Source organism: Streptopelia decaocto (assembly GCF_964273445.1).
Source record: "Streptopelia decaocto genome assembly, chromosome: 13".
Taxonomy (NCBI): domain Eukaryota; kingdom Metazoa; phylum Chordata; class Aves; order Columbiformes; family Columbidae; genus Streptopelia; species Streptopelia decaocto.
In genome coordinates this window covers 4,735,247-4,751,321 of record NC_138668.1, presented here as the reverse complement: position 1 = coordinate 4,751,321, position 16,075 = coordinate 4,735,247, and the positions used below count along the sequence as shown (strand labels likewise).

General features: G+C 54.2%; 2 protein-coding genes across 2 annotated transcripts; one reads left to right on the top strand and one right to left on the bottom strand.

Annotated features, from left to right (window-relative positions):
* Positions 1 to 1,492: 1,492 nt before the first annotated feature.
* Positions 1,493 to 8,939, bottom strand: GID4 (GID complex subunit 4 homolog). The gene is made up of 6 exons (XM_082064948.1): positions 8,604 to 8,939; positions 6,176 to 6,235; positions 5,375 to 5,482; positions 4,510 to 4,611; positions 3,352 to 3,482; positions 1,493 to 2,265 (listed from the first exon to the last, which is right to left on the bottom strand). The coding sequence occupies exons 1-6, from the start codon at positions 8,814 to 8,816 to the stop codon at positions 2,202 to 2,204; spliced, it is 678 nt and encodes a 225-aa protein (XP_081921074.1). The 5' UTR covers positions 8,817 to 8,939; the 3' UTR covers positions 1,493 to 2,201.
* A 121-nt stretch (positions 8,940 to 9,060) lies between these two features.
* Positions 9,061 to 15,373, top strand: ATPAF2 (ATP synthase mitochondrial F1 complex assembly factor 2). Its single transcript, XM_082064286.1, has 8 exons — positions 9,061 to 9,336; positions 10,867 to 10,911; positions 11,242 to 11,387; positions 11,948 to 12,045; positions 12,217 to 12,297; positions 12,426 to 12,538; positions 13,882 to 13,997; positions 14,611 to 15,373. The coding sequence occupies exons 1-8, from the start codon at positions 9,207 to 9,209 to the stop codon at positions 14,746 to 14,748; spliced, it is 867 nt and encodes a 288-aa protein (XP_081920412.1). The 5' UTR covers positions 9,061 to 9,206; the 3' UTR covers positions 14,749 to 15,373.
* Positions 15,374 to 16,075: the final 702 nt, after the last annotated feature.

Below are 16,075 nucleotides of genomic sequence, written 5' to 3'. Positions count from 1 at the left end.
TTCAGAGGTTTTGGGGGTAGTTCTATGTATTAAACCACCCCAAGACCCTTCCTAACCCAGCGCCCGCCAACGACCACAGTGTTAGTTCAACTAAACCACGTCAGAAACTCAAGTGTCTAGCCCTGGGGAGGGCATCAAACTGGCATTGCCACTGAAATCGCACCCAGATGGCTGTGGGGGGCTGTGAACAGCTGACGGCAGGGGGTACCCGAGTCCACACAGCACCTGGGAGGAGGCTTCACCCCCACGCTTGGTCACAGCAGAGCAGCACCACCGGCTTTCGCCTCTAAATCCAGGACGAGTCCCAGCACCAGCCGTGAGGAAGCCCCACTCCCCATCACCAAAGGGGATGAGTTTCTCCAAGACGAGAAGAATAAAATGGGAATTCAGTTCCCAAATGCTCTGCTCGCAGCTGCTCTACCCCCACACCTCTAATCGCTCTCCCACTCCTCTACAAATCCACCCATCACGGCCAAGACAATGGCACAGGCTTCCTCCGACACGGGGGGGCTCCTGCCACCTCTGCCCCCGTTCTCCCGTGAGCAGGTCTCTCTCCGTTTGTGCTGGAGAAAAGGAAGGATCCGCGGCGAAGGGCACGCATGAGGCGGGCGCTTTCCGCATCATCTCCTGAGACCAGCCCGGCTGCTTCTCCATCACGCAAGATCCCGACTTGGAATATAGAAAATGGGCTCATCGAGACCTGAATATTCTCATTAAGGCTTCAGCTGCTGCAGTAAACCAGACAGACGTGCTGCCGAAGGGAAGAAATTGAGTTAAAAAGAAGAAAATCCGAACCACCTTGGTGCCAGACACGCGGAGGCTTCACTTTCCTCTCCCAGGCTCAAACCTGTCCTCAACACCCACCCGGCCATCGCAACACATGCCTGCTTGGAGGGGGGGTTGCTTTTAAAACAGCCAAAAAACCACAAACTAAACTCTCCCGAAAGCCCCACAGGTGGGACTGTCACATTAAATATACAACCAAGGCCAACTTTTAAAATATCTTTAAAAAAAAAAAAAACAACAAACCCACATGCGCATACACCACACACTTTGGCACACAAGCCTTAAGTTATATCACTTGAAACATTTCAAAGTCAGAGGAGAGCTACTGGGGGGGTGTTTGTTGTTTTGTTTTGTTTTCTTTTTTTTTGTTGTAAAAAGGTACGAAGCAGAGGTCGTGGTGAAGCATGAAGAGCGAGTACAAATGCTGAGCAGCCGCAGGGCTGCCCCTGCAATGCCGCTCACCACTCACACTCCCGTTACTTCCCAAAGCGATTAGCTGATTACATACACAGATATAAAAACTAATGCAGACATTCCTGGTTTTCAATGTGAAAACGGTAAAATGTAATCGAGTACTTGTGCATTTGCCATAGGGTCCTTGGGAAAAGGAACCATAAAAATACTTTATTAAAAGTTTTTTCTTTTTTTTCTTTTTTTTTTCCTCCTTTTTTTACCCTTAAGTAAAGAGCAAATATACACCTATAAGCAGAGTTCAGATCCACTTTACTTGAGAGCCTGGAAGTCCATACATCAAATTAATTCCCAGTGGCGTATCCAGACATCGGAACAGTTCCCAGCTCCAAAGGGCTGGCGTTCCTGCAAGCTCTGCAGCTCTGGCTAAACCTTGTTAGCCAGTGCCAAGCAAAGACTCGTTCAAGCCTCATCCATCTCAGCCAACACCCCCTCAAACAGCCCCTGCAGCCGAGCAGCGCTCCGCCACGCAGAGCCTCACACACGGGAGCGTCAGAGCTGGTAATATGGGCAACAAACCTGAATCCTGGCGATTTCAACCCATTATCAGACTGTAACAAGGAAAATATAAGCGCCGAGCTTATATATTCTTATTACTCAGAGGATAAACCACTGATTCCCAGCTACTGAGAAACAGCTTCCAGAGGAGAGCTGGGCAGAATTTCAGTGATAGAGAAACTAGCTGTGCAATAAGAAAGTGCATTTAAAGGTAGCTCAAAACCAGATTAAAGATCAAATCGCCACTCGACAGGAGGGAGAATCAAGCTCCAGCAGCCCTGCTCCTTGGGCTGGGTGGGTTAACGTTCAGGCTCTCTCTCTCTCACGAGTCCGAGGGGCAGGAGAGAAGCGTGCATTCCCATGCTGCGACGGGGACACAGTTCTCCTGGCAGGCCATGCTCCCCTGCCCACTTTGCATCCGTGTGGTATCAGTTCTGGACAGGTTGTCACCGGAATTCGTAGATAGGAGCGCTGTGCTCAGGAACGTGAGTTAAATTCAATGACTGATACCTGGGAGAGAGGGAAAAGGGAGACGAGAGGGTTATGCTGAGCAGGAGACATCCCAGTGGCTGGCTCTTCTCTTCCCTCTTGGGGGTGTCCAGCACCCAACACCCGCTTACCCACGGTGCCAAAACCCTGGGAGGACTCAGCATCGCTCCTCATTCCCATTCTTTGAGCCGCCAGCAGCCAGGCTGCATTCGGGTGGGCTGCCTGTGGTTTTTGGACAGCTTTTGAAGTTCAAAAACTTTCATGTTCAAACAGCGTTTGCTACAAGTGCAAATTACGCTCAGGTCTTTCAAAGCTCAGCTCAAGGGAGTTTGTCTGAAAGCTTCCCAAGTACCTTCCACCCCCACGCAGAGTTTCCAGCCACCCTACAGATTCACTTGCCGCACGTGACAAATATCTGAGACCGTCAGAGAGAAAAGATCTCTCCACAGCTACTTGTCACATGGCTTTAACAAGAAACCAACCAATTAACTTTGACTGTTCCCTGTGTCTTACAGCAACACCCCAAGGACCTTGGACTACAAAGCACTGGCCTAACGAGATTTCTGCGTGAAGGGAGCAACAGCCAACCTGTTACACACGAGAAAGTACTCAGCTCCTCAAAGGCCCCTCTGACATCCTCTGATGGACAAACTCAAAGCTGGAATCACTGGGCAAAGCACCAACTGAGGGAGCACACGAAGCCAGGCTGCCTTAACGCACCTGTCCTTAGGGGAGGGCAGGAGACCCAGCTTCTGGAGGGATGTTTTTAGTGAACCACAGCCCGTGTCTGCCACCAAACATACCTCAGAGATGCACCTCTTGCCACAACACGTCTCCAGACCCCTTATCTCCCCTGCGCCACATTGCCAGCCCAATTATCCCCAGCTGTGCAAAAAGAGCAGCGCTTTACACCCCACAAACAGGCTGCACCAGCCTGCTCTGGCCACACACGCCCTCCCTTCTGCCCCGCAGTCCAGCCTGAACATCCCTCCAAGCCCAGAGAAGTACACCCTGGAAACTCTCAAGGCTGGGGACAAGCAGAAGAGGAGTCACCGCTTCACTTGAGGAGCCACATGTCAGCCCACAGCAGGAAAGGAGCTTCCTTACCATTCTGAACTCCTATGGTAGTAATAGCCCTCTATAGATGCTGCTGACTTCTGGAAGCAGATGTAATAGAAACCAGCAAAGGAAGCACCACTGATGTCTTTGATAGTGTGATCTGGGACTAGGAACTGTTCCTGCACACAAAACACAGACTATATTTTAAAATGCTGGTCAAACATTACCCTCCCATCCCAATCTGCACCCCTAAACCAAATACTATCCCCCATTAACAGGAAGGCATTCCCAGCTGAGCGCTCCCTGCGCTTGCAGCAGCCCAGACCAGAGACCAGTGTGTTCTTTCACCACCTGCCACTGTAGGAATCTCACAGGGAAAGAGACGACTGAGAACAGAACCAGTTTTAAAGAGTGCAGGAGACCAGTTTTAGTTCAGCAACTGCCCCCTGCAAACCAGAAGCCAATTGCAGGAATCAGAGCTGCCTGATGATGAAAAGACAGCCCCAGGGAGACCTTATTGCAGCTTTTCAATGGGTTTATAAGGAAGATAGAGGGACCTTTAACACGGCCTGTAGCGATAGGACAATGGGTAATGGTTTTAAATTAAGAGAGGGGAGCTTTAGATTAAATATAAGGAAGAAATTATTTGCTGTGAGGGTGGTGAGACACTGGAACAGGCTGTCCAGAGAAGCTGCAGATGCCCCATCCCCTGGAAGGGTTTGAGGTCAGGCTGGACAGGGCTTTAAGCAACAAGACATTCCTGCCCATGGCAGGGGTGAGGGATGTACCAGATGATCTGTAAAGGTCTCTTCCAAGCCAGACCTTTCTGTGATTCTATGATTTCCTCCCATCACAGCTGCACAGAGAGGGAGGAACCGATCCAGGTGAAGAGCAGAGGTGCAAACTGGCCAGTCTGCATCACACACAGGCCCCGCACAGGGACCAAATACACCAATTCTCTCATCCTCAGGAGCATCATCAAGCAAGATTTTCCTGTTGTGTTTTCAGCCGTGACTGCAGCCCTTAAGGACACAATTAGCTGGCTAGACAGGAGTCACACTGGAATTTGCAAGTGTGGTGGGTTACGAGGTTGGAAGGGTCAGACCTTTCATTAAACCAGCGTAGCTGGAAGAGATTTCAGGCACCACAAGCCTCCGTCAGTCGCCTGTAAGCAGCTCATCAGAGAAGCAGACATAGGGAGTTTACCTTCCATCTCATGAAGACATAGTCCCCATTTTTCAGATCCTCATAATCGAAATCATCAGAGTTAAATGTTTTTGCATACTGGTAAAAAGCTTGGAACTTCCCCTGAAACAAAAAAGAAAGGAAGAAAAAAAAATCAGGATGCTTATTTCAGGAGTAAAGCTCAGTAGTGCCAGCTGCTATTTAGGAGGGAAGAACTGCTACGGAACAGGGAATACTCATCAAAGGAGCTGCTAAATGCACACCCCAAGACAAACACAGGGGAACACAGAGGATTGCCAGACACCCAGGACCACATCCAGCCCGGCTGGAGAAGCTCCTACACTTCCAGAAGATGATATTCTGACAGAAACATAACAAACATCAAAGTCTGGTAAACAGCTGTGAAGGTCGAGGTGGGGAGGCAATGAGCTGGCTGCTGTGGCCCCGACCCAGCACGCAGTGACAGACACATCCTGCCCTGAGCACAGGGCTGGGGCGGCTGGGACGCGGGTACCAACCGACCTGTCCATGCCAAAGGGGCTCCTCTCCCCTCCTCCACCCCGTTTTGTTATAAGCCTTCAAAAAAAGGAGTGTGTTCTCCCAGGGGTGCATGCGACAGGGATTGTTCCAGCTCCTTTCCAACCCCAGGGCTGGTAAGTGGAAAACAAGACACCTCCACCCTTCTGCTGGGTCAGAGCCAACAGCCTGCTGAAGGAACCTTGAGTTCCAGAGATCCCAACACGGGTTAGGAGGGAGACACTCAAAACTAAGAACTGTCCAGGCCCTTCTGACAGCTCTTGCACGGACACCCTCTGCACCTCATCTCCGAACCAGGTGCTCAGCCAGGGCTGCATCAGACCCACATCTGTCCCCCCGATTTACTTACCCAGTGTTTACGATCCACATCTTCGTCAGCATCCCATTTGCGCGTTAAGAAAGGGTGCTTTTTACTGATTATTTCCCCTTCAAAGAAAGTGGTGAGGGTTGGGTATTCCTAGGAGAGAAGAGAGACAAAGGGGAGGTCAGAAGATGCATCACCTAAAGACAGGAACTCAAAACACAGAGAGAGAAGCACATGCCCAGTGAAAAGCAGCATTTTGCAGGAAGAGCTCTGGATAATCTAAGGCCGGTGCTCCTGTCCCTCCAAGCAGCACGCTCTGCCCCACACCTCTCCAAATCTGACTTGTACGCACATGCAGCCTCCATCTTCTTATCCTGGCCTCTCTCTGCCTCTCTCTTCACTTCAGGAAACCATAAGGAGCCGTGTCAGAGCAGGACTGCAGGGAAACTCCCAGCTGGACCATCCCAAGTACCGTTTACAGCCAGTGTCACTGCCCAGCGGACACACGGCAGCTGCTGCAAAGCCCAAGGGCTGGATGAAGCCACCTCAGCGGGGTGAAGGTGCTTCTCCTTGGCTGTGCAGTGGCACCAAATCAGGAGAACACAAGCAGGGAACAGCGGGCTCAGTTGGGGTGAGTGAGATCCTCAAAGGAAGGAAATGGCCTCAGGTTGCGCCAGGGGAGATTTAGGTTGGATATTATTAAACTATTTAGTGGTCAAATTTACTATATGCTCAGTCTCTCCACTTCCTATTTCTGGTGGCAGCTTCTCCTATCCCACCAGGGGAAAAAAAAACCCACAACCTTTCCACAGCACCTTTTCTTGTTGTTTTGCAGTTAACACTCACCTCTGTAAGGCCTTTAATCTTCAAGTATCCACAGAGATAGGAGTTTTCCATATCCACATGCTAGAAAAGAGTGCAAAGTCCAACCATAAGCATATGCACAAAGGGACTCAGTTGACCCAAAGCAGTTTCTAACCCCTCTGAGGCAAATTTCAGCTTCAGCTGCTACAGACTGCCCAGTTTATTGGCCAACGCTCACACTACAGCCCTTCCTCACGGCTGGGAACCACTCGGGAAGAACAATTACAGGTGCCCAGCTCACCTGTGACAGTCCCCACATCCCAGGCCTGACAACACCCCCCTCGTTTCCAGCTCCATCACACTGAGGCAGCACCCCCTGCCCAGAGATCTCTCATGGGAAGCAACTCCCCCGATCCACCCAGAAGAAAGCAGACTCAGTTTTCTCCACGTGAGAACACCACTGGTAGAATCGCCCACACCCCCAACGCCCACATTTCCCAGTTAACTGCTTCCAGTGAACTGACATTCAGGTGAGAAAAAGCATCTATTTACTGGAAATAATTCAGGCTGGAGGAAGAAATTGTGGCCCTGAGCTTCACTACCAGCTTATTTAACAGGCCTGACCCACATCTCTCTAACATGCTGGCCGTACTCTCTGCCCAGGACCTGGCACGGCACATGTCAAAGCCTCCTCAGAAACCAGACAACATCTTGTGCATCTCAAAGAGGCCTCTCCTCAGTCTACCGCTTTTGTGCAACCCTTTTTATGAGTTACAGGGCTGTATCTTGCTGCACAGAAGCTGACAGGGGGCCGTGCCTATTCCGAGCACCTTTAAAATCGGGAATTTCAAAGCTTTTCCCCCCGCCACCATCTCCAGATCAGTTTTCAAAGGGAGAAGCGAGTTATTTGGGGAAGTGCAAACATCATCTGTGAGAAGATGGATCTTCCCCACTTGTGATCAAAGGAAAGCGCCATTTCTCTGCACTCAGCAGCCACCTCTCCTCAGCTGACACGCGCAAAACAGCAGCATTTTTAGCACAAAGCCCCTGCGAGAAGGCAGCGTGCAGTGAAGCTGATCAGCCATGGGATGTCCCCAGCGCAACAAACAGTTCCAGGTACGCTCGTGCTGCTGACAAGGGGAGGACCGTACATGAAAACGGATGGCCTGGTTCAAACACTACCCTATGTGCTGACCCTGGGGCTCTGACACTGCTCCACAATGCCAGGACACGCACTAGGTTCCATCACCGTGGTCACTACGCGCTCAGTCACGGTCCCCAAGATCCTGTGGGAACAAAGCTGTGACTCGCAGGGTGCTCAGCGTGTATCAGACGTCTAGCTTGCCCACATATTAGTGACTCCACACCTTGCCAGCTCTGTCCAAAGCCATCGTGCCAATGCTTACGACTAAAAATAAAGCATGTAGGGTGACAATGACTGCAGGGAGGAACGGGAAAGCCACACGAGCCAGCATCCCCATTCCTTGGCACAGCTGGGCACTACAGCTGTCTAGCTGCATTCCTGCCACAGATGAACCACCAAAATTTGGCCCAGGCTCCCTGCTCAGCCTGGGGAGCCTCTGACACCCCAGGGATGGGGAACGCTGGGTCCCAGGTCTAGCCAGGGGACTGGGACCTGGATCCCTGCTGATCTCTAGCCAGGTCTGAAACACAGGCTGTCCCAAGGCAAGGACTTTCCAGGACAACATCCACTCTAAGCTGGGCTCTCAGCCTTCTGCTCTGTGGCACAGAGGCACATGGAGAGCCTGAAGGGAATGGGGAAAGAATCCTGGGTTATGAACCTTGCTGAGAATGAGGGAAAGATGTGGGGTGAAAGGACTGAGGGCAGTGGGGTCTCCTCAGGGTTTGAGGGGAAGGGAGCAAGGAGGCGGCCCTGAGGGGAAAAGATCCGGGTCTTCTCCACCAATCCTGAAAGGAAAGGGAGGACACAGGGGGACAGAGATCCCTCCAGAGCCTGAGGACTCACAGCCACTCCAAGGCTGGATGGCACCAGGGGAATCACAGGGAGGCACCAGCAGGTGAGGGGAGCAGAGTGGGATGGACCATGGGCCTTTCCAGCCCCCCCAAGGCCCCTGGTCCCACCTCGGTGGGGCTGAGGGGAACAGGGACGCTGGGACTAATGGAACCGAGAGACCCCTCCTTAGTCACAGACCGCGCTGGGGTCGAGGGACAGAAACTGACGACACAGCAACACCTGCTTCTGAGGGAACTGGGGGAGGGCAGACACCGACCCGGGGCGGGCAGCAACCGGGGGCTGAGGGGAACTCGGGGGGTGGACGGCGGCAGCCGGGAGACCGGGAGGAAAGTCGCCGGGGCCTGAGGGGGCCGGGAGGGCCCAGGAGCGGCGGCCGCGGCCTGAGGGGACCGGGGAGGCGGGACCGGCGAGCGCGACCTGAGGAGCGCGGAGCCGCGCGGGGCCGGGGGGAGGCGGCACCGGCGGGCCCCTCACCTGCATGACGACCTCCACCTCGTAGGCGTTGCCTTTGCTGCGCTGCTGCCCGCGGAACTTGGCGCCGCTGTAGAGCAGCGAGGTGGCCACGCCGGGCTGCGCCGTGTTGATGGGGGGCGGCGGCACCAGGCTGCTGGCGGCCGCTCCGGAGGGCGCCGAGGAGGCCGAACCCGCCGCCCCGCCCGCGCGGCACCGCTCGCTCCGCACCGGCATTTCGGGAGGGTCCCCGGGCGCCAGCGTGGCCGGGGCCGAGCGCGGCCGGGGGCGCCGCCCGCTCCGCTCCCGCACGGCGAGGCCGCCGCCTGGCTCAGGGCCTCCCGGCAGCGCCTCCGCGCGCTCCCATTGGCCCTCGCGGGCGCTGCGGGAGGGGCGGTGCCGGGCGCTGATTGGCCGCGGCGGCGGAGAACGCGCTTCCTCCCGGCAGGCGCGGCCGCGGGCGCTGCTGGGAGTCGTAGTTTTTCCTCCGCTACTCCCGGCGGGACGGGGCGGCCGAAGGGGCAAAACGCGGTCGCGATGGGGATTGGCTGTCGCCGCGGCAACATGGCGGCGCCCGCGGAGCCGCGCTGAGCGGGAAGGAGGCGGCGGCGGTTCCTCCTCGCCGCGATGTGGAGCGGCTGCCGCCGGCTGCTGTGGGGCCGCCCCCCGCCGGCCCGGTTCCCCCGACCGCCTCCTGCCGCTGCTGGGAGCGGCCCGGTGGGGCCGGGCGGGGGTCGGGCCTACGCCCCGCCGGCAGGTGAGGGAGCGCCGGGGCCTCTCCAGCCCCCATCGGGGAGGGGAACCGGGACCCTTCCCCGGCCCGGCGGGGCTGGTCCCGCTGGGGGCTTCTTCCCCCGCCCCCGGTGGGGCCTATTAAGGTCACCCCGGGCGGGGTAGGGTGGGCTCGGCAACTCGGGGCGGGTGGGGAACGGCCCGATCCCCCCGGCGGGGCCGGGAGCGCTGCCGGCGCAGCCCCGCGGGGTCTCCGGGGCCTTTCAGCATCCCCGGTAACGCGGCCCCGCTGCGGGGCCTCCCCTCGCGCCCTTGTGCTGGTGTTACTGGGGGTTCAGAGTGGGGGTCGCTGGCAGCCTGGCCAAGCCCTCGCTGCACCCGTTTGCTTTTGTGTTTTGGTGGGTTCTAGGGGGATGGGACCCAGCCGGAGTGGTTCATAGAATCATAAATAGTTTGAGTTGGAAGGGACCTTTAGAGGTCATTTGGTCCAACCCCCAAACAGGCACGTTCTGGGCCACGTGTACCCTCCACAGATTTTGCTGGAAACGTGTGGGTTTGAGGACAGTCCAATGAGCCTCATTCTGTGTAGGGGAGGCTGTGGAGTTGCAGTGATTCATTGTGGGGGGGCGGAGCCCCCTTACGTGACTCAGGTCCCCCCTGGGGTACACACACATTCATCTTTTCAGAGCTGCACCTTAGCAGTGTGGAGTTTTCTGAGGCCCTGAAGCTTGCAGGGTACTGAGCGTGAGCAAATCCTCTTCTGATTCCTCAGCAGGAATGACCTTTTTTTAATAGCTTAGAATAACAGACCTGCAGCCTGGTTTGCTCGCTTCACCCTTCATGAGGTAGATTTATGGGTCTGGGATTTATGATCTGGTTGCTGTCATCAGGGGAATGGTTTGTGGATTCTCCCTGCCTTGTGTAAGCAATACAAGCTTTTTGCAACACGTGTGCAGCAGCTGGTAGGAAAAGAGGCTGCTCTTGAAACAGACCTGCAGTTCCTCAGGCTCACTGTGCTGAGCAGGGATGTGTGGGCTGGAGGTGGCTGTGGGAGCTGTTTCCTCCCCCGGTGACTCAGTGACACACTGCAGCATGGACAGCGTGTCACCAGCACCATCCAGCTGTTTCTGTCGTGTCTACAATAAACCCGTCACAGTGGAGGGAGCAGCGTCCTGCCCTGGCACACTCTGAGCTGGCAGCTGTGGCTCTGCCAGCAGATGCATCATCAGAGTAGAATCATAGAATCACTTTGTCTGGAAAAGACCTTTAAAATCTTCAAGTCCAACCATTATCCCAACCCATGTCCCTGAGAACCTCATCTCTGTGTCTGTTCAACCCCTCCAGGGATGGTGACTCCACCACTGCCCTGGGCAGCCTGTTCCAATGCTCGGCAGACCTTTTCAGGAAGAAATTGTTCCCAATATCGAATCTAAACCTCCCCTGGCACAATTTGAGGCCATCAGGCCACCTTGAGGGGTCTGGGTGCAATGGGACACAGGGGAAGGTACTGAACCTCCTCTAACTCCCCTCTGATCGGCTCTGTTTTTGCCCCCAGAGAGGAAGCGGTTTTACCAGAATGTGAGCATCTCTCAAGGAGAAGGTGAGTACAGATGCTGGGACAGGATGGAGGGGCTGGTACCTGGGAGGGACGTTGTCAGCCCTCACTGCTTCAGCAGGAGCATGGCACGCCTGCACCCCGGGCTGTGTGAGCCTGGTGTTTGACACTAGCCTGTTGTGCAAAACTGTGTGGTAGGAAACAGTTTCCAAGACTATTTTGGGGAAAGTATGTCCAAAATGATTGTGGGAAACTCAGCTATCTCTGGTCCTGTGCTCCTTTGAGCTCCAGTTCTGCTGCTGCTGTGGGGTTGTCTGTTGTTCCTTAGTGCCTGCTCCTCTTTGATTCCCCAGGATTTCTACTCTGATTCCCCAGGAGGCTTCGAAATAAACCTGGACCATCGGAAACTGAAAACGCCCCAGGCCAAGCTCTTCACTGTGCCCAGCGAGGCCTTGGCCATTGCAGTGGCAACAGAGTGGGATTCCCAGAAAGACACCATCAAGTTCTACACCATGCACCTGGTGAGCCCGACAGCCCGGGGCACCCAGACCTTGGCAGAGGAGAACACGGTGTGCTGGGAGCAGTTGCGTCAAGGAACTCGGGATTAAAGCCAAGGAATCGCAATTCTGTAGACATGAGAACAGTCTCCAAATGCAAAACAGGGAGAAAGCAGGTTGTCCTGATGCTCATAGAAACAGACAAGAGGCTGGGACTTTGGCTGGGCACTGGGGAGGAGCTTGTCATTGTGAGGGCAGTTAGATACTGGCTGGGTGACTGTCTGGTAGGGAATCTGTCACTGGGGACTTGAGAAGGAGCTGGACAGTTACTGGAAGAGTAGGAGGAAACGGGATGAGCTCTGGAGCGGTCAGTGAGTGCTGTGCCTTGGTCCTTCATGGACCTGCTCCTGAGGCTTCTGAAATCAGTGAGAAGATTCCTATGATGTGAGCCACATTTTGGCCCTGCACCCCTTCCAGATGTGCTCTCAGTTTTCTGCCACAAATTATTCTTGGCTTTGTACAATGGAAGCTTCTGCTTCCCCAAGCCTTGGATAACAGCAGTTTAAACTGTGTTTATCCCGCAGACCACCCTGTGCAACACAGCACTGGACAATCCCACGCAGCGGAACAAAACGCAGCTGATCCGTGCAGCCGTGAAGTTCCTGGAGACCGACACTGTCTGGTATGAGATGGGGGCTCCACTGGTGTGGAGGCGAGGTTGTTTTGTTGCAGTGTTGTTTTTGGAAAGGTGGTTGGGGGAAGTGGGGAGATGTCTGTGGTAACTCGGTCATGGCAGGGCTCTGATCTGCCAGGGAGCAATCGTCCAGCATGGTTTTGTTCTGCAATCTCCCAGCTATCGCGTGGAGGAGCCAGCTGCTTTGGCAGAGCTGCAGAAGAATGAGTGGGATCCCATTGTCACTTGGGCTGAGAAAAGGTATGAAGTCAAAGATGTTTCTGTCTGCTTATGCCCTTCTGAGGCGAGGAGCTCTGGTGCTTGTGACTCTCAGAGCTGCAACGTCCACGAGCCCTGTGCTTTTCTAAGGGGCTGGGCAATTGTTCCAGGTACAACGTGGCAATTGGCTCCTCAACCAGCATCCTGGGGCCAAACATCCCCGCCAGCACCAAGGAGACCTTCGTCAGCCATCTGGCGTCCTACAACATGTGGGCCCTGCAAGGTGAGAGAGGCTGCGCTAGCAGAGGAGATGGTTCCTCTCTGTGGGGCAGAAGAGTGGCTGTAATGTTTTTCCTCTCCTGCTGATATGTTGAGATAATCACAAGGTTTATGTTTTCAAACTCCAGGCCAGTCCCTTAGCTGTATTTGTTATGGGTGTTCAGGAACTGACTGCTGGCCTGCGAGGTGTCCGCTCTGTTCTAGCACAAATAACTTATTTAATGCCAAACTTTTTAGTGATGTAGTCCCCAACTTTGTTACCAGGAAAAGAAATGGGCTTTGGCACTCCAATTGTCCATGGCTCGGTCCTCACTCTTTCACCCTTATAGCTCACTTGATCTTACCTGATACTGCTGAATGACACATAAAGAAATTAAACACCATTTGTTTCCTCAAGTCTTCAAATGCAAGACTTGAATGAGCAGCAGACAGTGAAACTCACAGAAGACACTGAGCAGTGAAGGAAAGGTATTGGGGACAAGATTCCTGGGGCAGGGCTTGCAGAGCCTTCCCGTTTCACCTGAAAAGATATTTTTTGATGCATCATTTCTTTTCCTTACAGTTTGTAATATGGGTAGGCATGGTGGAAGTGAAAAGCATGTGCCTCCCCTGGAGAAGGGGAGCTGGTCAACTTCAGACCCGAAATTCAAGGTCTGGCCTAGACTGGCAGCGCAGGACGAGCCTGACTTCAGTTCCTTCCTTAGACCCTGTCTGTGTGCAGGCACCTCTGTTATCAGCTCGAGCTGAACTGTGAGTGCTCAGCAGCTCTGAGCCCTTTTTGCTTCTCCTGGCTGTGCGTGTCTGTGGGATTTGCTCCAGTCTCTTGGCCACTGGGCACTCACTCTGCTCCCTTGAGGAGGGACGTCTGGCAGCCTGTTGGTGTGGCCGGAAAGAGCTCTGCTGCTTTATCAGCTGTGTCCTTTGCCGACACGGTCTCCCAGGGCACAGCACACCAAACACATTTGCACGGTGTTTTTCTACACATGGGTATGGATGTGGAAAGCTCTTTTAGAGTCCCTCTCACCCTGGATTTTCAGCTGAGCTCCAGAACATTCAGGCATGGATGGGTGTCCCCTCCCTTTGCACAGGGCAGGTTTGTGGCAGAATAAAAGGAGGCGGTTTCCAAGGCAAAGCCTTTGTCACTGTGGTGACAGTGACCAGAACAGCGCTTTGTGTCTGCTGTTAACTGCAGATCTGACCCTGAAGTGCCCAGATGCAAATGGGAGGTATCAGAATTCCTAAGGAGGTACTTCACCCCTGCTGTCTTTTCAGAGTGTATGAAGATGCTGCTATAATGCTGAAAAAAACAACCACGAATCTTGTTTGTTTTGGGTTATTCCCTTCCAGGTATAGAATATGTAATCACCCAGCTGAAATCTCTGGTTCTGTCCATGGGTCTGATTGACAGGCACATTACAGTCGAGAAAGCCGTGCTTCTGTCTCGTCTGGAGGAAGAATACCAGGTAAATGATGTTACAGAACAGCCCTATAATTCAAATAGCAATAATCTCAGCATGACAAATGCATCTCCCTCCACAAATAACTGGCGAGGGAAGTGCCTGCTGTTGCAGAAGAGGTTCCACTCCACCAGTCTCCCCATTTGAGAGAGTTTGGAGTGTGCTTCTGTAGAGCAACACCACGGGTGGCACAGCCCAGAACGCTCCTGGGGCTGCCAGTTTCCCTTTGCAGAACCCAGCTGGCTGCTTTTCTCCCTCTCGAATCTGAAGTGCAGAGTTGTAGCTGGCTTCTCTTGCTCTGGGTTATCCAGCCTGGAGGCCTTGGTAGACACCAAGCTAATACCTTTCTTGCTGGAAAATGGTCTGGTGTGAAGCTTCCCCTGACCCAGAAGTGGCTAAAGTTGATGGGAATCTTTCCCTTTTAAGGGGCTTTGCCTCAGACTTCAGTGCAGATGAAGCGTGTCCTTCCACTGAATTCGGCTGGACATCTCCCTAACCCTGTAGTCAGTGATCCCACAGCTCTTGAGGGGGTTGTTTCACAAAAGGGAGGCTGAGAGTTGCTGAGCAGGTCTGCACATAATCCAGTTCTGAACTGACTCACGTTCCTCTTCTCCTTCAGATTCAGCGCTGGGGCAATGTGGAGTGGGCCCACGACTATGATCTGTGCGAGCTGCGTGCTCGCACGGCAGCTGGGACTCTCTTTGTTCACCTCTGTTCAGAGAGCTCGACTGTAAAACACAAGCTGTTGCAGGACTGAGGCTGCTGGGCTGGGCACAGGCGGAAAATGCCTGGCTGTGAATTGCTGGTGTGACCCAGGGGCTGGTAACCACCCTCCTGCCACTGCTCCTTCCCCGCGATCAGCCTTGTGCTGAGCGACTGTGACTTTTGTGGGCAGCTCCTCGCTCGGGCCGCCTGCCGCAGCGCTGTGCCAGCAGTTTTGAGCCCACAAGGAGGAAAGGTCAAGGTGAGCTTCTTCTGCATCCCCAAGACAGCAGCTCTGGCTGTCACCGGTGTCTGTAACTCATCAGAGGAGCTCCCACGAAAGAAACGCCTTCCCGGGCAGGGCACGGCACAGACATACCCAGCATATGCCACATGTCTTCATAGCTGCCAGCTCCTGACACACACTTGTTATGGAAATCTGAAAACAGACTCCATTGCATCTGTTCTTCATCCCTCAGCGTGCCTGTATGTAACACCAGGGTCTCTGATTAAAGGCACGCCCCTGCTCGATACCGAAAGCCGATGCTGCTGAGTATTTCTTTGTTTTAATCACCAAACCGTGGCGCAGGTCCTGAGCTGCCAGGCTCTCAGCAGGTGCTGGGATGGCTGCAGGCAGAAAAATAAACGCAGAGCTGAGCAGAGACTAACTGCTAAAGAGATCTGTTCCCTCCACATCTCTGTGCGACCCCCTCCCTGCTAAATGCCCTGTCCTTGCAGCCAAGGAGTAGCAGGGAGGTGACTGTGTAGTCCTGGAGCAAGATGGGGGGAGAACCTGGGCTCCTGCCATCTTCAAAAACGCAGAGCACCACGAGCCAAATCTGTGTATGACAGGCAGCACCTGCCACGGGGCTTTCGGAAAGACCTGTTCTGTCCCCTGAGCACGTATGCAGCCACCCTCTCTTTTAACCTTCCCACCTTTCTCCTTGCTGCCTGCCTGGAGCCGCACCGCCCCGGCCAGCATCATTCCTCAGAAGCTGCCCACGACTGAGTGGAGCAGCTGCTGTCACTGAGCAAGGAGGGGAATTAATGACTCCTCGCTTGGCTGTTGCGAGCGGCGGTGTGTGAGCTCCCGTGGAACCATTGATTTTGCTTCCTGCTAGCTGGGGGCTGCTCTGTTCACGCTGCAGAAAGCTGGGGTTTTTTTGTGAGGTGGTGAGAAGACAAGGCTCTCAGGCATGCAGAGCCCCCGCCAGCCTTGTGCTTGCTGAGCTGGAAACCCGCTGTTACCTCGGGGGTGGTTTGATGGAGAACACTCCTTTCCCAGGCTGCTGCTGCATGCCTGTGGCTCGCAGGTTCCTATCGAAGCTTTCAGGCGTGATATGCCACGATGATTTGGTTTCATCAGCTCACAGCTGAATCCA